Source organism: Ixodes scapularis, unplaced genomic scaffold (assembly GCF_016920785.2).
Source record: "Ixodes scapularis isolate PalLabHiFi unplaced genomic scaffold, ASM1692078v2 PGA_scaffold3__209_contigs__length_174095766, whole genome shotgun sequence".
Taxonomy (NCBI): Eukaryota; Metazoa; Arthropoda; class Arachnida; order Ixodida; family Ixodidae; genus Ixodes; species Ixodes scapularis.
Genome location: NW_024609868.1, coordinates 173,039,383 through 173,060,897, shown reverse-complemented (window position 1 = coordinate 173,060,897; position 21,515 = coordinate 173,039,383). Strand labels below are relative to the sequence as shown.

The 21,515-nt window shown below is 46.0% G+C and overlaps 1 protein-coding gene across 1 annotated transcript; it reads left to right on the top strand.

Moving 5' to 3' along the window:
- Window positions 1-4,193: 4,193 nt before the first annotated feature.
- LOC120843465 (neprilysin-1-like) lies at window positions 4,194-10,476 on the top strand. The gene is made up of 2 exons (XM_040214849.1): window positions 4,194-4,247; window positions 8,365-10,476. The coding sequence occupies exons 1-2, from the start codon at window positions 4,194-4,196 to the stop codon at window positions 10,474-10,476; spliced, it is 2,166 nt and encodes a 721-aa protein (XP_040070783.1).
- The last annotated feature ends 11,039 nt before the right edge of the window (window positions 10,477-21,515 follow it).

The window sequence follows — 21,515 nt, the reverse complement described above, 5'->3', positions numbered from 1 at the left end:
GACGTCATTCGGGAGGGAGCGCCAGAGCTCGATGGTTCTCGGGAGGAGCGTGCTTCTATGACGCTCCGTCCGTCCAAGGAGGGGTTGTAGTTTATCGGCGCGATTCTTCCTCACATAGCCTAGGAGAGGCGTAGGAGGGCCACCCAGCGTGCAGGCTAGGAGGCGGAGCGAAGCCACCTGCCTACGGACAGACAGGCAGTTCCACCCCACAGCTCCGAGAAGTTCCGGGGTGCCAATGTCCCTGTATTGCCTCAGCTGCGGCGGCGATTGGCGACGCAGGATAGCATAGGCCGCGCAGAAATTTGAAGCAACGTTACTAAGCGGACGGGACTCAAAAACAACAGCGAACGGAATAATGTGGTTGCGCAACACTTTCTGAGCAAAAAAAAAAAAAAAAAAAGAAAGTGCCGAATTTAGGACGGCTTACTGTTTTTCGAGTAAAATGACGCCGACGGTATGCCTTCGAGCGTGCTGCTGCGTGCGGCCATCTTGCTCTAGCTGCCAGCGGCAGCTTGCTGAACTACCCAAATCGGAAAACTCTGTCAGCGTATGAAAACCGATACTGCAGGCTTTGGTCTTAGCCATAGAGTTATTACAATAATAACGGTATGGTCTCAGCTTCACGCAATTTATTGTCACTTTTTGAGTTATCAAACTCCACGTAGCAAATATGATACGCTGGGCTTTGTGGGGTATATAACAACACAAGACTAAGAATTATGTTACCTCTAGCCGATTACTGACTAGGAATGCAGATATTATTGTAACCTTTGCTGCTATTACACGCGCGGAACGAGCATGGGGCAACATGGCATTAGTAAGCTTATCACTGCGTGAATCTGAAACCGAAACTGATCGGGAGCATGCCATGTGGTGTTACTTTAGCCGATTACTTTCATATCATGGTGCCTTTCAAAGCGCTAGATTAAGAGAAGTGTCTAGCCGGCCAATCTAAGTACTCAGAATAACTGTATACTAATAATACTTGCAGATACTTTTTGTATTCATCAACTAAACAGCGGCAGTCACCTGCCTAATCCTTGTCAGAACCGGGTAGGGCATATATACGAATCGGGTCGGTTGGGTGGTCAGAGTAGAGAGTCGCGGTTGTGTTGTGTTGCAGTTGCTTGTGCCTTGTTGTACTGTTCATATGTATGTGCCCGTAACAGTGTTCGGTAACGTGGTTGGTGTGTTGGCGCATGAGTTGTCATAGGTGCAGTACGTACGTAGCTCTAGAGCCTCAGGAGAGTTAGTGAAGGAAGAGTATTTTTTTTAGTGCATCTAGCGGTTACTACACCTCCTAGGTGGCGCAAGCTGCCGCCTGATTCAATAAGCTAAGTGTTGTGAAGTCCTGTAGCTATTGACTACAAACAGCTGGCTACGGTCCAGCCGTCCAGGCTCTGCGGTCCACTGGGCTCCCTACGTGCCTCTCAGATTGAAAACAATCGTAATAATTGTTTCACTCGGCCACCTAAGTTATTGTTCTGTGTCGAAGAGCTGCGAAGTGCAGGCAGCAATGGATAACCACGTCGGTTGAGGTAGGCCCAAACAAGAAGAGATAGGGAAAAAAAAAAAAAAAAAAGAATGCGGGGCGTTGGTGCGAGTTGAACGCCTCCCGTCGTGTCGACGAAGGTGCCCAGCGATTCATCGCCGCAAACGACAAGCATACGTTGTCTTCAATAAAGTCAGCATACCCATTCCTCGCGTTACGATTTCTTTTTTGAGCGTTCTCCGCCGGCGGTAAAAATACAGTCAATCTAGCGAGATGCCGTCGGGTGCAATCGCGACGATTCCGGCAAACACGCTGCCGTCCTCCCCGCTAATAGGTACGGTACCGGTGTCTAAGGACGGATGTTTAGAGTGTCTGGTGGCGCCTGGAAGACGTCGAATAGGCGTATGCGCCCTATTCTCTAACTCGGCCGAAAAGCCGTGCTGTTCGCTAGGCCTTACCGGGGAATCCGAGCCTCGCTAACCGTCCGCCATGTTGCTTTTGGGGGTAGTCAAATTTCACTACCTGCTTTTTGACTACGTGTGGAGTCGTCATTTTTACCCTAGGGGTCGTTATATTTGGGACAACTTTTTACCACCCCAAAGGTAGTCACCTGTGACTACCTTTTTTTTTAGAGTGTATACACCAACTCAACTCTCCTACGTCACGCCGCGGTGGTGGCGCGCCGGACGCACTTCCGGTCTGGGGCGGTGGGCAGAAGTCGCCGTGCCGGACAAGCATTCCTGTGTTCCTTTGGAAGAAACGAGACAAAGAACCTGCCTTCTCGTCAAAATGCTGCGATGGGGGTTGTACCAAGAGAGTCTGGGAAAGTTTGAAGATCAGTTTTCATGTGTTTTTGCACCCTCCATTCGTCCGAGAACGTGGATAGCAGCCGTGAAAAGGGCAAACCAGACGCTGTCGAACTACGATTGTGTGTGCGGGCCACAATTTGTGGTCGCCAGATGTATTTGCTTTGTTCCAACATGACCGAGAGAAAACCCCCTAGTTGTCCGGACCACCCACGGATTCAGTGCGTCTTCAAATTCACATGGCCGCCTGATCGTTCGAACTTTCGTCTGCTCTTTCAAAGTTGTCTGCTTTTTGTCGTCTGCTCGTTCAAACAAAAGCGGCCCGTAGACCAAACTTTGACCCGGTGATTGCAATAAGAAGTAAATGCAGGCCTCAAAAGACTTAAGTAGGCTTGGTGTAAACAGTAGATACAAGATGTTAATTATTGGTACCGGTGGCCATCACCTGCTTGTTACGCTTGGTCTGTTCCCGCTTCCGATTTTCAGTATCGACGTCGATCATCGCCGCTACCTTTTACACTTTTGCAGCACGAGCGACGTCGCGACCGAAAATAGCTACAAGAATCTCATCATGGTTTTGGCGTCCATTCTGCAGCGTTCATGCGAATGAATCGCCGCACGTCAAATTATTTACGGAAAGTTTAGCGGCGTAACGAGCCTTGATAATTTCGCTCAGGCGATTGAAGTGGTAAGACATTGCGATGAGGACGTAGAATCGACAACTCCAACACGAAAAAGACTATGCAGACTCACACAGACGCCGACAACGTGACATTCGAATGGTTTGTTCACGCGGGACGCGGTGCTTCTTGCCGGTACTCCATTGCGCGTGCGTTCGAACTGTCGTCTGCTCTTTAAAACTTGGGTGCTTTTTGTCGACAGTTCGTTCAAACGACAGCGGCCCGTAAACCAAACGTTGACCCGGTAATTGCGATAAGAACTAAGTGCAGGCCTCAAAACACTTTTGAAGGTTGGTTGGGGTAAGTCGGCTAAGTGTAAACAGATACAAGAAGTTGTTGATCATTGTTACCAGTGGCCATCACCGACTTGTAATGCCCGATTCTACTTGCGGTTTTCAGTATCGACGTCCACCACCTCAGCTACGGTCCACGCTTTTGCAGTCCGAGCGACGTCGCGACTGAAAATAGCGAGCAGAATCTCATCGTGGGAGTCAGGCTTTAGCGCCCATTCTGCGGCGTCCACGTGAAATGAATCGCCGCACGTCACATTATTCACGCAAAGTTTTGCCTCAATAGTTTTGCTGAAGCCGCTCAAGTAGTCAGACATTGTTAGGAGGACGTAGAATCAACAATTCCAACGCGAAAAAGAGCACGGGGACTCCCACCGACGCCGACAACAACGCAATTCAATGGTTTGTTTATGGGCGACGGCGGGCTTCTTGCCCACCATCCACCGCGCATGCGCGGCGCCGGTGGCGTCCGTAAGGCGCGCTCCGGTTTGTTTGTAAACATGAGTTGATGTATACTCAGTATAGTAAGTATAGAGCACGCAGGCTATGGGTCAACCCAGCTCACGCATTTTACACGAGCACTACATCACTCGGATGTGTGCGCTCGCTGACAATCAATCCTTCGAGGGATATTTGTATTTGCGTTCGTGACCAATGAGGGCCGTGACGCAACATATCATTACTGGCTAATGAAAAATTTCATGGTGCGCTTAAAAAGCACAGTGGAAGCTTGTAGTCATCGCCTCCGGAGTCAAAGCACGTCACGACAACGTGTTTTTGCATTGTTTTTTTGAGTTGAGGATTAAAGCTAAGGAGCGAGGAGTTAAAAGAAAAATAATTTCATGGTCCCTTCGACTTTGTCTGCGAATTACATCGCGCGCAAATTGTGCATCACCCATAAAGAAAGACGACTTTGAGCATGGAAATGGCTGCTCATCTTAGCGTCTCCACTTTACATTTTTCCGACGTCAACCTTATGGTAAGTCGTTCCTATAATTTCTCATTTAACTATGGAAGAACAATGAAAAGGTACAAACCCGCATTTCGTGAAAATTATCTGAAATACCAGCTGGAAATGATATCCTGAATGTGGCGCAATCACGGCTGTGGTCTCTTTTGGAAGGTACTGTTTGGACCATATCTGATGATGCCGTTTGCATACACCAGAATGAAAAATGTTGTGTTCTCCCATCGCTATAAAACTGTTACTAAAACCAGGTTGATTCCTTCCTGGTTTACGGATGTCATAAAAAAACAGTTCGCCTTCGCCTGGTTCGCGGAGAGAAACAAATAGAGAACGCGAGAGCCTGTTCCCAAGCCGGTAAGTAGGATGGTTCAAAGACGTCGCTGGGGCACCTCGCTCTTCACAGCTAGGGTGGCAAGGGTGCCTCCGTGTCGTTGTGTTTAGGGCAATGAAATTCCGAGTAGCACCCGATGCCGAAAGCATACTAAGGGTAAAAGCTGAGCTAGTTGGTTCTGAGACATCTTGGGTAAAACCAGCTGAACAAAGGAAGGAAAGTGACAAGGAGAAAAGATTGGCGAACCGACCGCTGGACTACCAACTGTTTTTTATTAAATCTTCCTCTTCTTCTATTAATTCATATCCGATCATCCTTTTTCTTTTTCTTTCTCATTGCTCTTATTTTTGCTCTTATTTTGCTTATTTTTTTTCTCCCGATTTTTATCAATTACCCACGAAGGGTGCCGTGTAGAAAGAGTTTTTCTTTGGCTTGTAAGGTAAGTGAAGGGATGCTCACGCACTTGTCATCTCCTTCGTCGATAGCAAGGGCCTCTAAAACCTCCCTTGCAACCCGGTTTCTATGGTGTCCCATTATGTGAAGATTGTCGAGCTCTGCTGTACACAGGCATGTCAGACAATGGGCAGCTAAATGTCCTGGTCCCGCAAGGTTCCTGAGGTTCGCTGCATGTTCACGTGCTCGGTCGTTAATACATCGACCGGTCTGTCCGATGTAGAAGCGGCCACATGTTAGCGGTATATGATATATAACTTCCTTTTCACAAGGAGCGTATTGTGTTCGGTGCCTGGTGTTACACTTTTCCTTGGTGTTGATTAGTACCTGATTAATTTTGCGGCACATTGAATAGGCCTTGTTAGGTGCCGAGCAGATGACTTGCACGTTTTGCCGGTTCGCTATCTTTTTTAACTTATGGGTAACCCCGTGAATATATGGTATCACTACAAAGGGTGGTCTGGGTTTTTTTGTTTGTTGACTCGTAGCTCGTTTGTTGACTCGTTTGTTGACTCGTTGACTCGTACGAGTCAACAAACAAAAAAACCCAGACTACCCTTTGTAGTGATACCATATATTCACGGGGTTACCCATAAGTTAAAAAAGATAGCGAACCGGCAAAACGTGCAAGTCATCTGCTCGGCACCTAACAAGGCCTATTCAATGTGCCACAAAATTAATCAGGTACCAATCAACACCAAGGAAAAGTGTAACACCAGGCACCGAACACAATACGCTCCTTGTGAAAAGGAAGTTATATATCATATACCGCTAACATGTGGCCGCTTCTACATCGGACAGACCGGTCGATGTATTAACGACCAAGCACGTGAACATGCAGCGAACCTCAGGAACCTTGCGGGACCAGGACATTTAGCTGCCCATTGTCGGATATGCCTGTGTACAGCAGAGCTCGACAATCTTCACATAATGGGACACCATAGAAACCGGGTTGCAAGGGAGGTTTTAGAGGCCCTTGCTATCGACGAAGGAGATGACAAGTGCGTGAGCATCCCTTCACTTACCTTACAAGCCAAAGAAAAACTCTTTCTACACGGCACCCTTCGTGGGCAATTGATAAAAATCGGGAGAAAAAAAATAAGCAAAATAAGAGCAAAAATAAGAGCAATGAGAAAGAAAAAGAAAAAGGATGATCGGATATGAATTAATAGAAGAAGAGGAAGATTTAATAAAAAACAATTGGTAGTCCAGCGGTCGGTTCGCCAATCTTTTCTCCTTGTCACTTTCCTTCCCTTGTTCAGCTGGTTTTACCCAAGATGCCGAAAACATGCCCTCTCATGAAAAATTTTAAACGATGCAGAAAACAGTGCCCCTCTAGCACGGTCAACACCAAGAGCGCGTGCAGGGAGACGCTCTTCCACGCTCACCAGAACAACAACAAAAAAGGCGTTTGGAACAAAATAACTACTCTGTTTCACCTTATGATGTACCACAGAAAAGGCTACAAGCGCGAGCTCCTTGCTCTAGAGCCCATCAAGGCGGCACAAGCTCTCGTGCGTTCAGAGTAGCTCCCAACGCTATGAGCTCGAGCTTCCAGCCTTGTATGCGGTACAACATAAGGTTAAACGGAGTATAGTGCCACTAAATAAGTAACGCTTCAGAGTAACGACACTTACCCATATTATGGCTTAAAATAATGGTTGCCAGTTATCTGGAGCTTGATCTGAAATCACTAGAAACGCTTTTCCGTCCTCCAGAAACGTTTAAAAAGTTCGCAACAGAGCTAAGCATTTATACATGAGCTTCTTAACACCGTATTTAATGCTGAGGAAGTCGCCCTTTCGAATCATGATGATCGACAGTTGTTTCTGCTTTGCACAAGCACCAAAATGGCGGCGCCCACAACAATGTCGGGAAACAGAGTGCCAGTGCTCTAAGCGCTGCTCATTTAGTGGCTCTAAAAATAACCATATATGAACACGTAAAGCAAATCGCATATGAAAGCACACTATCCACAGCTATCAGAAGCACATAGCAACGAATTCACTATTTTAGGATATTACCGGTTTGAAGTGTTTGGGCAGAAAACGCGCGTGCACACCATGAGCCCTGGCACTCACTCATCTGTCATAACAGATTGTATCGCGGATCAAGGCTTGGCTTGCTAAGGTCGAGCGGCCCCACCAGGAGCCATCGCTTGACACCAGCTAATGCATGGGACCCTAAGGGAGAAACGGAGAAAACTGTAATTTCTTACCTTAGTAGGTTGGTCTCAACGATGAAACTTTTATTGTGTTTTCAGGGTATAACAGTTAGTTTTCTCGCCGCAAATTGCAAAAAACGTTAGAATGGCGATCTTTTCTATATAAACGCTTTGTGGTTGTGGGCAGCCCAATGAAGGGCCAACTCGGGCCCGAGTTGCAACAGCGACGTGGGTTCACTCTATATCACTTCGGAGCTGTTGAAATTCCAATCGGTAAATGTTATATAGGCAGTCTTGTTTACATCAGTGGTGTACGCCATGAAACGAGAGCCATGTTTTTGCTTACTGGAGAACCACCAAGTAGCAGAAAGTGGACTCCAAAAGGGGGGCCGCCGTGTGCCCAACGTTGGCTGCCGACATGGGACCCACGCGGTTAGCTAGCCGGATCCCACTCATAGTATAGAGCATTCACGATTGCTTGCCATTGTGCACATTCCTCCAGATGGTTCGGTTCGATCTATTAAATGAAGCAAAAAGTGTCAGGATGTGCAATGCCACTTCCGCTGGCCTATGCATAAACGCTCGGCTAGACCGACAAAGACAGCAGCCTAAGCGGCCGCCGTCTTCTATTTTTCCCGAGCCGTCTCGGAAAAAATGGCTGCAGTGGAAGAAACCAACGAGGAACGCATCCCAAAGCCCCCAACAACTGACGAGCGCGTTTTCAGGCAAATCGTTCGAGGACCAACCGTTCCCGTCGAAACGACTTACTAACACTCATGAACGGCGGAAATTCCTGTAACCTAACGATATCCGAAACTCAGCGCCTGCCCTTTGCGTTGCCAGCGCCAGCTGTTGTATGTCATAAACATTGGTGGAATATAATCTAGTTTAGATCAAGTGGCCACTTGTTCTAGCCGCAAGTCGTTGAGGTTAGCGGTGTTCGCTATTCTTCATTCTTCCTGGGTCTGCCATTGCATAGGAAGAAGAATGCTAACGCTTGGTTCGTAGGTTATTAACGCCAATATTAACTCTAAGCGGTATTTGCTCAAAGCAGGAGCGTGGTTGCACTGTCATTAAAGACATCACAATTAAGATATTTTAAAGGACGCCAAAGGTATGACCTACATCTATAGTTATGTTTAAAGAGTTACTCTAAGAAACGCCTATTTCCTTTATCGCAGAGTGTGTCACCTATCGCCGACGACAGCCACATAAAAAAACAACGAAGCGTGGCGAGCTTGCAAACGTTGAGCGCAATCTGCTCCTGCCTCCTGATCGTAGGAGCCGTCGCAGCTCTCGGAAATATCGTCGGTGATTTGGCCACAAAGCTGGCTGCACCGGACAAAAGTCATGAAACCACAAGGCATCCTCAGACACGCTATTGCAGCACCGTGGACTGCCAGAAGTTGGCCTGGCTCTTTCACAAAGCCATCGACACGCAGAAAAATCCGTGCGACAACTTCTACCACTACGTGTGCGGTAAGGTGCTTCGACAGTACGGTTCTCGCAAGTACAGCACCGTGTCTGACATGGGAGACAACCTGACATTCGCTTTTCACAGGAGCCTGTCTGAGGCCACACCACCGCGCAAAAACCAAAGTGCGTTCGACAAGGCTGCCTCTTTCTACCAAATTTGCCTTCAGAGACCTGATGCAAGCAATCGTAACCGCGAGGTCATCAAGAAATTTTTAAAAGCGAACAATCTGCAGTTTAATGGCGAAGGAACATTCGATCCTGTTCATGCTGTGTACCGGCTATTGTTCGTCGAAAATATAAACTTTCTCCTTCGAGTGCAACTAGATCGCAGTCTTTTCGATAATCATTATATGCTATCGCTTTCTTCAAGTTCCGAATTCAAAATGTGGATCGAAACACGCGAATCTTTGATTGATAGTAAAAATAAATATAATAATTACGTAATCGACGTACTAGCCGTTATCGGCCTAACGGAAAAGCCAGCGCTCAGCGACACCATCACACAAATTAAGGCGCTCGAAAACACTGTAGTTAAACTGAAGTATGCAAATATTTCCATGGAAAAAGATTACGTTCTTCCCGTATCTGAGCTGTCATCATGGTTTCAAATGGATCATAACAAAAGCAGAGTAATGTCCGAGAATCTTTTAGCGCCTGGTGATTACAACATCCGTGGACCTATTAGAGATTTCCACTTTCTGCGTTCTCTTCTGGTGAATATATCTCCAAACGATTTGCGCACCTATACAACATGGGAAGTTCTCCGACTACTATCGAACGTCTCCGGTCTTGTCAACATTCAAGAAACACAAAGCAGTCTCGAATGGTATTGCTACACGGAAACACGAAAGTTCTACTCGCATGCTGTTGCCCTACATATTTTCTTTCCCCTTGTGAACAAATCGAGACTCGCCAATATCGACACTATGGCTGATAATATAATCGAGAGACTCGATGATACAATTCGCAAGTCGGAATGGCTGCAAGGATTGTCGCTTCGCAAAACTCTGGGCAAGCTCCATAGGATCAACCGCCAGCTAGGATATCCAAGTGGGCTGGATACCGCAGAAGGTATGGAGGACTACTACCGACCTTTTCCGGACGTGACCGGTCCTTACCTTGAAGCCTACTTGAAAAGTGCCGCAGCAGCCATGCGACACTTGATCAACTTCGTCGAGCAGCCCACAGCCGACCCCAGAAACATCGAGTTCGAAACCCGCAAGGTCAATGCCTATTATTACCACAGCGGTGAGTTTGCCTCATTTCCAGCTGCCATTTTGATGCCACCGGCGTTCAACTACGGCGCGCCACCGGAAATCAACTACGGTAGTCTGGGCCGCATCATCGTACACGAATTGATGCACGCGCTTGATCGGTCCTGGACAGCCTCGCTGCGGGCCAGGAGCCGGTCGTTTTTCCACACGGTGGACATGGAGCAAGCCTATCTCTCCAAGTCGCAGTGCCTTCTCAAGTCCGCGACAAGACCGCCGGAAGGAGCGCGCGTACCTGAGTCGTGGACGCCGGAGCTCCTGGCCGACCACATGGGACAAAGTGCGCTGATCGAAGCCTATCGTAGAGCGAGCGCGGAGTCCGCCGTCACCATCCGCTCGCTGGGACAGTTTACAAGCGAACAATTGTTTTTCATAAGCTCCTGCTTGTTTTTGTGTTCTAATTACAAATCGGGAGCGCTCGGTTCGCATCCTCCAAGTGTTGACAGGTGCAACGTCCCCTTAAAGCACTCTCCGGAGTTTGCCAAAGCGTTCTCTTGTCCATCTGGTTCTCCAATGAACCCCACGAGCAAGTGTTCTTTTTGGTAGTACTTACGAATATTAGTTTGACTGAAACTTTAATATTAAACATATAAGTGGGTGATTAGTTTTGTGTCCTTGCATGACTCAGGGTTACGCGTTCTCGTGGTTGAGCGATGTCTCCTGCTAAGACCAATTGCGCCGGATCTGTTCAAGAACTGTTTCAGGAACGGTTGGTTTAAATACCTAACATCACAGATCAACGAAACTTTGACTGAAATCACCCCAAGCGGAGAAGTATGCGCCAGTAGCAGCCGTCGTCATATAAGTTAAAAGCTCGATGAAGTTTATTGCGGATTTTCCCTAAAAGGCCGAAGCTCTCAACCTCATCACACATATATAACCATGGTTTCCTAAATTACCTGCGCACAAAACTCTTTTCCAAACCTGGCATTTGTTGAACGTAACTGTAAGTGTAGAAAAAGTTGGCTTACGGCAGAGCATCAGTAACGTGAGCAAGTGGCTGGTTTGGGTCCAGTTACGCACATCAGTTGTTTAAGAGTTTCTTATTTCTTAATACGTTAGCATTAATATCGTGGTACTGTACATGCGATGACCTTGGACTGGTTTAGAGTACACATATCTAAAGTTCGTAACGTCGCCACGGGATGGCGCTACAGCCCGACAGGCTGTGGAAACTGGTTAGGAAACTTCATCTGCAAGCGCCGAAAGATGGGCACGGGGCGCATATTTCGAGAGGCTTGGCGATAGGGCGCATAGCAGCGAAGTCCGCACTGGATTGGGCGGTTACAGGGAGCAACATCGTAACGTATCACCTAGTAACGGAAGATCGCCGGCGACGTCCCTCTTCACCGATTTCGGCGCCAAGAGCTAAGGCGAGACTGACTAGTCAGGGCCATTCTGGCCTCCTTATCATTTACGCTCGGTGTAAAAGTGTACGGAAATGTTCTAGATGAACCGAGAAGCGTATTTTTTCGATCACGCATGCGGCAATATCTTGTATCACCGTAGTGGTGCTCGGATTTCCGGATGTGTTCGAGGACTGGTAGAACTTTTAGTGTTTTTAGCATATAATTTTCGCATTCTCCTAGTTTTACATGAGCGTTGCAATGTCTAAGAATCTATGCGAATAATCATGCGTCGCATGTAGAGCCTAGGAGAACTTTTTTCAGACTTAAGTAGCTGCTTAAGCACAGCAATTTTTAGCGAGGATAATCCTGCGTTCTTTACGTATTGTACTCATCAACTATATTACGATAAAACGTTTAGTCTAAAAAATTCGCTGTTTTCTAGCTTCGCTTGAAGGTTGGAACGTCTCAGAATCTAAGCTAAACACATACGTCGCGTGTAGGGCCTAAGGGAAGTTGTTTCAGCCCCGGGTCACTTAATAACAGACTTGTACCGTACGCATTACAAGTAATCAAATTACTTGTAATCGATTACTTTTCGGAGTAATTTTGTAATCAGTTGATTACTTTTATTAGGCAGTAATCAAAAGAGTAATCTGATTACTTTCTGAAGTAATAAAATTACTTGTAATCGTTACAATTTGTCCACGGGACCCGACCCCCCCCCCCTCCCCGGGCACACGCCTTTTTGTTTTATGAAATGACAAAAATAAAATTTGCTTCTTTTTTTTTTCGAACGGAAAACGAAAGATTTTTGCGGAGCTGTAGGAAACGAGGTCAGTCTCTTTCTATGTACAGTTTCTGTAAAATGTCCGTTTTTTTTTTTTTTTTTTTCGAGCTGGGACTGGGAGTGGGAAGCCCCAGGGAAGCCACAGTTTGTGAGAAAGGCCATTCAGGGCGAAGTTTGAGGAAGCAGAATGTAGCTTTGTGAGTCCTTCGTTCAAACTAGCCCCCTCACGCACACACACACAGAAAAAAAATTTACAAAATCCGGCTTAGGGTACCTACTCGCAACCCGTAGGAGAACCAGAACCGAAGAATTCCTAGAGCGGATGCAAAATATAACAAAGGCAGTTGAAATATTTCCCCATTTCCCCTACCTGGTCTTTGTGACAAGCAATGTTTCGAGTTAAGAAGTGGTCGGGGCGATCTCTTCCGCTAATGGATACTACACATGATCCGTTTCAAATCCTGGAGCTGCTGCTCTTTTGTATAACATGCGAGCAAATCCACATGTGATTAATGAAATGAGCGACGGGAACTTTGAGCGACAACCCTTGCTCAAGCTTAACAAGATCTAGAACCCCCTCCGCCCCCCCCCCCCACACACACACACATACACACACACTGGCGAACGCCCAAATTATTAAACGTCTTCAAACAAATTCTATGCTTGTGTCCGCATTGTGAAAATGCAACGACCACGAAGAGGGAGCGAGTTTTTCTTCTTCAATACTTGTGCAAATGTGAAATATAAGTTGGAAGTAGTTCATTGTTATGAGTGCTAAAGATGTGTCTTCACACAATAAAGTAATCGGAAAAGTAACGATTACTTCTTTAAGTAATGTCCAATTAGTTTTGCCGTCGGGTAATCAAGTAATCTAATCGAATACTTTTTAGCCAAGAGTAATAGTAATTGTAATCGATTACTTTTTTTTAGTAACGTGTACAAGACTGCTTAATAACCACAGCAATTTTTAGCGAGGAAGCTGCCCTTATCTTTAACTTTTCGTACTAAACGACGAGTTTACAAATTGGCCGTTCTCAAACTTTTGATATAACTTGGATTCATAGCGGTAGCTTGCATTCGATCTCAGTACTTTTCTGCTGTTATTTTGAAAAAGCTACCATTTCTTTAAATGGCGTTCTCGTGAACTTTCACAAAGCATTCGAACAAATCATTTAAAAAAAAAAGTTCATTTCTAACGTTAAAGAGCAGTTCATTTATCCTCTTGGAACTTAGAACACATCAAGTCTTCACGTTTTTGATCGATCAGTACATAAAATACTGCATCCGACGTTCCTTGGGAATTAGTAGGCTCTTGACCTTTGCGATGGGCATCAATAGTCCACACTAACTTCCAGTGTATGATCAGACTCTTCTTAGATGGCTGTCTAATTCATCATTCAAACAACTAGAATCTTGAAACAAATGCAACCCCACTCCTTAAGGCGGCGGTCCCACGGCGGCCATCTTGAACAAGCCAAGTTCAACCACTAGATGGCGGCACTGATCTGTGTGGCATAGAGTTCCTTCATACACACGCGCATGTAGGCACCCTAGTGTGGCAAGAAAACAGGCTCGTAGCAGTGATGTTCCTCCTCTGCTCTTAATTTCCTCCTTTCTGCTGCTCGCCCGTGCACCTTCAGCGTTCAGTGCGTGCTCCCGCTGACACAAATGCCAGCAAACGTGACAGTGGTGCCAGCAGTGCCCAGCTCGCACAGAAGCGGAGTCCAGCTAGCTCATCGACCCGATCGAGAGTGCCTAGCTGGTCAAAATTTGTTCTTTGACACTGGCTTTGTTCCGCGCTGCAAGGTTGGCAAAGCGATTTCGTTAGAGGATCACGAGCCAGTAGCTATCGTTTTAACTATTTAAAAATTAAAAACGTAGTCGATCAATCGGTGAAGAATGTTATCAAACGTTACAGAACACACATAAATCATGCCTCGTCAGCATTTCGTGACCGAAAGAGCTTTTGCACGACATAAACATTTAAATTCATTTTCACTTTAAATTAGAGCGCAGCCGACATAACAGGTCGATGAGGCCAATCAAGCAGAGCCAGAAAACACTATGTCACGGAGCTCAACGTCTTATAGTGCGTTGTTTGTCCCCGGTCAAAGTAATCAAGCACAAACCATGCACCATGGCCTTGCGCTTTTAGTATGCGTGTTTGTGCTTGTGTATCTAATAGTTTTTGACTGCATTTTAATCTAGGAAAAACAAGCAATAGCAGTTTTTTTTTTTTTTTCAAGACGGGTGTTTAGAAGGGCGTTCTTTGTAACTCATCATTTTGATGGTAGTTTGATTGAACTTGATTACCAATTATCTGACCTTATAAATAACCGCCCCGATATTGTTGAAATAGTACGCCGAAGTCGAAGATTCTGCATGATCAAGAAAAGAGTAAAAGTGCATTTTTTAGCCCCAGTGACCTAAACTTAAAATTTGTCAGGCGAGTGGGTAGCAGATTTCAAAGTGTTTTTTATTTATTTATTTATTCAGAATACCTCGCATCGCCTTACAAAGGCATTATTGCGAGGGTGGGGTACAAATGCATTTGAGAAAAAAGTACAAACGTACAAAAAAGTACAAAAAGCACAAAAAGCGAGAGGCCGACATGAGATAATATTATCAGTTGTATTTAGGTTTAGGACGCATCACTTAACACATGGTTGAAATAGTGATTTTTGATATTTTTCATTAATTGTTAAGTCTATTAATAATTTGATGTTGAAAAGATATACCAATATCTAACATGTATCTTTATATATATATATATATATATATATATATATATATATATAATAATATATATATATATATATATATATATATATATATATATATATATATATATATATATACACCGGGTGTTCATTTTTAATTCGAACAGATTTATTTTAAAAAATCCATAAAAGATGCACTGATACGGTTTGTGCAGGTGAGTTATACGGCCAGGGGGACATATTATAGGGGGTTAATCGTAACAATCAGTTGACTAATTAATTAAAATTCGTTAATTAACTTTTTAAATAATGAAAATAGACATAGGGTTCCAATTAGAAACTTGCACAGCGTCACCGAAAACCACTAAAGCAGTCATTTTCAGAAAGACTTTGAGCGCGTGAGAAGCGTAGTAGTGCACTAAAATAACGACTCGTGGAGCAGGTACAAGGCTGGGGCTAGATAAGAGACGAAAAAATCGCGCGGGCGCCTTACCGCACCCGCTAGCTTTGTACCTGCTCCACGAGTGGTAACTTAAGTGCACTACTACGCATCTCAGGCGCTCAAAGTCTTTCTGAAAATGACTGATTTAGTGATTTTCAATGACGCTGAGCAAGTCTATTTGGAACAATATGTCTATTTTCATGAATTAAAAAGTTAATTATCAAATTCTAGTTAATTAGCCAACTGATCGTTACGATTACCCCCTATAATATGTCCGCCTGGCCGTATAACTCACCTCCACAAGCAGCAGAAGTGTAACTTTCACGGTTTTTTTTTTTCAAATAAATCTCTTCGAATTAAAAATGAACACCCGGTATATATATATATATATATATATATATATATATATATATATATATATATATATATATATATATATATATATATATATATATATATATATATATATATATATTGTTACAGATCGCTTTTTTCCCGCTGCTGCCACTTCGTCCTTCGCCCGTCTCCGACCCACTTTTTCTTCCTTTCCTCCTTTTTGTCCCGCTCGTTGCACCTCAATGTCCTACTGTCACATTTTGCCCCCTCCTGGTTGACTGTCCGTCCTCGGCAGTCTGTGTCCTATGCTGGTCTTGACTGAATGTATGTCTTGACACGTACAGCTTCAGTTGACTGCGGTGAGCCGGGAAAGTCCGGGATGCTTCTCGAGATGCATTGAGGTCTCGTAGCCGGTAGCTCACGAGTCCTGTTTGTCGAAGCACTTCACAGGGTCCTTTGTATTTTGGAAGTAGCTTGGTTGCCTTTCCTTTCCTTCTAATGGGACGGCGTACAAGCACAAGGTCCCCTGGCACGATGGGGGACATTCGGTCATCCTGTCGGTGATTGGTTAGCATCCGCTGCTGGGCTCTGGTTATTGCGACGCGAGCCCGGCGGCGAGCCTCATTGAGTCTGTCCTCAAAATGATCGCTCATTTCTTACCTTCTATGGTTCCACGTGGTGGATAACGTTGATTCCTGCGGCAGAACCGGAGTTCTACCGTACACCAGTTTAAAAGGGGTCGTCGTGGTACTTGCTTGTTGCGACGTGTTCAAAGCAAACGATGCGTATGGTACGTACACATCCCAATTGTCATGCGAAGCATTAACATAAGCGTACAATATATCGGCGATAGTTCGATTAGCACGCTCAACGAGTCCGTTGGTTTGGGGATGGTAGGGTGCTGACTGGGCGTGGTGTATTCCATGAGTTACCATCTCGTGTTTAAAAATACGAGAGCTGAATGGAGTTCCCCGGTCAGTGAGTACGGTGCGGGGTACGCCGTGGCGAAGTACTATTTGCTCACGTAAAAACTCCACAATGTGATTCGCTGACGTTGTAGGCACGGCACGTAGCTCAATCCACTTTGTAAGGTGGTCAACAGCAACAGTAATGAAACGGTTACCCTTTTGTGATTTCGGAAATGGTCCTAAATGATCAAGTCCAATAAGTTCGAAAGCAGCTTGCGGTGGTTGAGTTGGATGACTCTCGGTGAAAGGTGAAATACTGGGCAATTTTCTCCTTTGACATGATTCACAGGAAGCGACATACCTGGAAACATCTTTCCGGAATCCGTGCCACCAATAGCGTTCGGAAAGTTTGGCCAGAGTCTTATCTCGACCGAGGTGACCCGCTGTGGGGTCATCATGGCAGAGATTCAACATGGTAGCCCTCAGAGAAGCTGGAATCACCGGTAGCCATTGTTGTTGACCGGGATTTCTGTGACAGAGTAGGCCATTTTCCACTCGGTATGCTCGACGCAGTCGCCGTAAAATGTCTGTCGAACCGGATAATGCGAGGCGCTGTACAATATCTTGTACTTCGTTATCTTGACATTGACTGTGACGTAGGTCGAAAGTCGCACCACAAAAACAAGTGTCACACTCCGGAGCCCCAGGGACCTTGTCTAGGGGGTTGCGGGATAGAAACTCAGCGCCCTGATGACTACGTCCGTTACGATGTTTGACTTCAAAATCATACTCTTGCAGTAGAATCGCCCAGCGTGCCAGTTTGGCCGTCAAGTCTCGTTTGCTCTGAAGCCAGGTCAAGGCTGAATTATTCGTCACAACAGTAAAATGGCGGCCATAAATGTAAGGGCGAAATTTCTGCACCGACCAGACAAGGGCCAGACATTCTAATTCAGATGAATGATTCCTCTCTTCTTGTTGTGTAAGCCTGCGACTTGCGTACGAAATTACTCTTTGAGTACCGTCTGGAAACTCTTGAAGTAGTACAGCTCCAAGTCCTTGTCCGCTAGCATCCGTGTAGAGAATTGTCTTTGACAAAGATGGGTCGAAGTGAGCAAGCACTGGGGCGTTTAGAAGGGCCATTTTTAGGTCTTGAAACGAGGACTCCTCTTCGTTGCACCATCGCCATGGTACGTTCTTCCAGAGTAAGTAATTCAAGGGGGCAGCGCGGGTAGCAAAGTTAACAATAAAACGGCTGAAATATGACGCAAATTCCAAAAAACTTCTGACGTCTTTGATAGTTGTTTGCGTCGGATATTCAAACAAAGCCTCAAGCTTCGAGGGATCAGGTTTAACGTCGGTTTTGTTTACCAGATGTCCCAAGTATGTGATCTCTTTTAAGCCGAAAAAACACTTTTGGGGCTTCAGACGAAGGTTGGCATCACTTATGGCGTCAAGTACGAGTGAGAGTCTTCGAAGATGTTCTTCAAAAGTGTTTGCGTAGATTACAACGTCGTCCAAATACACCAGCGCCATTGTCCACTTCAGATTGCCCAAAACTCGGTCCATGAGTCTTTAAAATGTCGCTGGGGCATTGCAAAGGCCAAAGGGAAGACGGTTGAATTGGTAGAGACCATCTGGTGTGATGAAGGCTGACTTTTCAGCGTCCCTTTTATCGAGTGGCACCTGCCAGTATCCCGACATCAAATCCAATGTTGTAAAGTATTCCGCTCCCTGCAGTCGGTCAAGGGTATCATCAAGACGTGGAAGAGGGTAGACATCGAGCTTGGTTGTACTATTAAGCTTTCTGTAATCTACACAAAACCGCACAGTGCCATCTTTCTTTCTCACTAACACCACTGGTGATGACCATGGGCTCGTTGACGGACTCACCACACCGTGGTCGAGCATCTCAGTCACTTGCTGTTTGATGGTTTCACGCTCTGTTGGGGCTAGGCGGCGTAGTGGCTGATGTATTGGTCGGCTGTCACCGGTGTCAATGGTATGTGTCGCATACGGTGTGCATCCAAGTTCGTCCGAACTCAGGGCGATGCAGTTTCGATGTGACAACAATACCCTCTTGATTTTCGTTTTCTGCTCGCAACTCAATTCTGGTCCAAACTTAAATTGTTCCCACGGTAAAGCATTATCCTGACTGTAAAAATGGCACTCGTTATCTGACTCTAGAGAAATACTGGCAAGTATTGAGATCTTGTCCTTCGCCAACGGTTGGAGTACACCAATCTGTTTCCCTGGATTGAGAGTGATGTCGTTGGCACCTAGATTAACGACAAGAGCGACTAATTCTCCATTAGTACAAGCCACGAGTGTCCGGGGTGCAGCTAGTTCTTTCCCTGGTTTCGCACAGAGCCACGAGTCGAAAACAGCTTCACCGTAAACCTTTTTGTTGTTTACAGTCAGGCGTATCATTGAAGCAGTCTCGGCAGGTATTGTAGCAGAGTCTTTAACGCATACGTTTAACTCATCCGATAGCTGTACTTGAGCACATATGATGTTGGTATATTGGGAAAAAACTTTAGAAATAGGTGCCACTTTTCCACGGCGACGAAGGAAAATGAGCGAACGAGGTACACAAGCCACACCAAAATACTTTCGCATCGTGGAATGCTGGCGTGTAATGTTTTCATGGGTGGACGCGGGGTTTTGGTGGCCTTGTTCTGTTCGGGGTTCAACTTAAAAAATCCGTTTTTCTGGCACCACTCATAACCCAGAATGATCGGAGAGACGGAATTCGACAAAAGTACGAAGTCCACTAACGACGTCTCACCGAGCGCAGTGACCAGTAACTTCACTTGTCCACCGGTGTGAACTTTGACGCCGTTGGCTGTAAAAAGTTGTGGAGCAATCCGGGAGACATTACAATCAGCCGGTACAAGCGTCGCGTCGATCATGTTAACCGCTGCTCCAGTATCGAGGAGACTTTCTTGTATTCCAATCCCTTGAATCTCCAATTTGGTAGATGGAAGACCAGTAAAACTCTTTGAAAGAGAAACGAGGGGGACTTGGTCCTCTATACCCGATCCCGCCCCTGTGGACCGGGATACCTGTGGACCGGGACTCTGCAGCCAAGTGTCCTTGTCGCCCGCATTGAAAACAGCGCCTCTTGGTGTTTACTCGTTGGTGACCTTCAGGTTTCTGGCGTGCTCCAGATGAGTAGTTGGCTGTAACTGTGCCGGGCAAGAAGCCTGGGCGTTTGCTGTTGCCTTTTGAATGGCTGAGATCTCCAACGCCTTAGCCAAAGCCTCTTGAACTGTCTTTGGCCCTCCAAGTCGAACAAATTTTTGAACTTCAGTGTCCGCAATGGCGTCGACGAAGGCAGTAGTGCTGAGAAGGTGAAAAGTGTCGGCGGAAACTCCCACAAATGATTTTCGCGCTAGGCACTCAACTTCCGTTGCCAGGGCTTGGAGTGTCTCCCCCGGCTGTTGTCGGCGGCAACGTAACTCGCCATAGCGGACGTGTTGTAGATGTTTGTCACCAAAGCGGTCTTCAAGTGCCGCTACCAACGTTTGGTAGGTTAGAGCTCTTCCTTGAAGTTGGGCCAGTATCGCGATGGCTGGTCCCTGTAGTTGTGCCGCAAGAGCGTAAGTTGTTTCATCTTCGGACCATTGGTTTGCTTGAGCAACAATATTAGCTTGCTCGAGGTAAAGGTCAAGTGGCACGCTACCATCGAAGGGCTTCAGTTTCAAACGAAGGGGATTCGAGGTGGCAGGAACTGTGCGTACCGTTGCTGAGTCGGTCCGATTCTCCGAGTCTCTCCTTTCCTCTAGCGCTATGATTCTTTGTCGAAGGTCTTCTTGTGCAGACGTAACGGGTTGCACCTGCGCCTGGACCATAGCCGCCATCGTTGATTCGAAGCCCTGTCTCTGTTCCACGAACAGATCCCTCAGTTGGGCGTAGGTAACTGGACCTTCAGTGTTGCTGGTGTCCTCGGGAGAAGGGGAAGGTTCGCCAGACTGCGCTTGTTGTCGTGTGAAGGGCATTTTCTTTTCGCAGATCCCACTTCTGACACCAAAATGTTACAGATCTACGATGCTTAGCTAATGTCAATTTGATTATTTTAGGCATAATTGCTTTTTATGCTGACACTGGTCCCGTACACCGTTGAATACTGTAAAAAGGCGCTGATGGCCAGGTCAGAAGACTTTTTAATGCGAAAAGAATATTTGCCCCACTACCTGAAAATCCGCCGGCATCGTCGGCGGCATGACCAAGGGATGGTACCAAAAATGGCCGACGGCGCAAAGAGTAAAAACACGTTAGAAATGCTCGGATTGACGACACAATTTTCACGAAGGTTCCACGGCGGCTCCACGGTCCTGGCTGACTGAGGTGTGCCTATTTCTTGCGTCATTGTACACATCACGTCGCAGCCATCTGGCTGACTAAAGGTGTGGCTAAGTGCGTGCGTCATTTGGCACGTGACGGCGCAGCCAATGGGGAGAAGGTGGCGCCACTTCATGAGTGTATAAAATGAGCGCGCTGTCTCCCGCGCGTCACACACCGAATCGGCAAAAATAACGCATGTCTAAAAAATAAATAGAAAACTTTTCACCAAAGGGACTAGAATGCCTTTCGCATTCTCACACGTAAGCAATCTTAAGTGTCTGTGCCGAATTTCCTTTTGTATTTTTTGCCACACCCCCTCAGACACATGTATGTCTGGAAGTAAGGATTATTATTATTACTAACTCACGCACATTGTTGTCGTAATATTTTGTTTTTATTTTTACAACATGTACACGAGAGAACCGCCAAGCGGTCCGGATCGTTCAAAGTTCAGTGTGTCTTCACGTTCCTTTGGCCGTCTGCACGTTGACGTTCAAAGGGCAAAACAATCTAGACCGTCTTCTCTCTTCGAATGACAACAAACCGTAGACCACATGAAGGTATATGCACGCTGTCGTCACGATAACTGCGAAATAAAATAGTCATAAGCCTCTAAAAACTCATAAACTTAATGGATGTTTAGGCTGAATTGACTCAGTGTAAACAGTAAATACAAAGGTGGTGCTGAACATTGTAACT

Coding starts and splice junctions, on each gene's coding strand:
- LOC120843465 (XM_040214849.1), top strand. CDS start 4,194: ATGGCTGCTCATCTTAGCGTCTCCACTTTACATTTTTCCGACGTCAAC. Junction 4,248..8,364: donor TTTCCGACGTCAACCTTATG/GTAAGTCGTTCC, acceptor CCTTTATCGCAG/AGTGTGTCACCTATCGCCGA.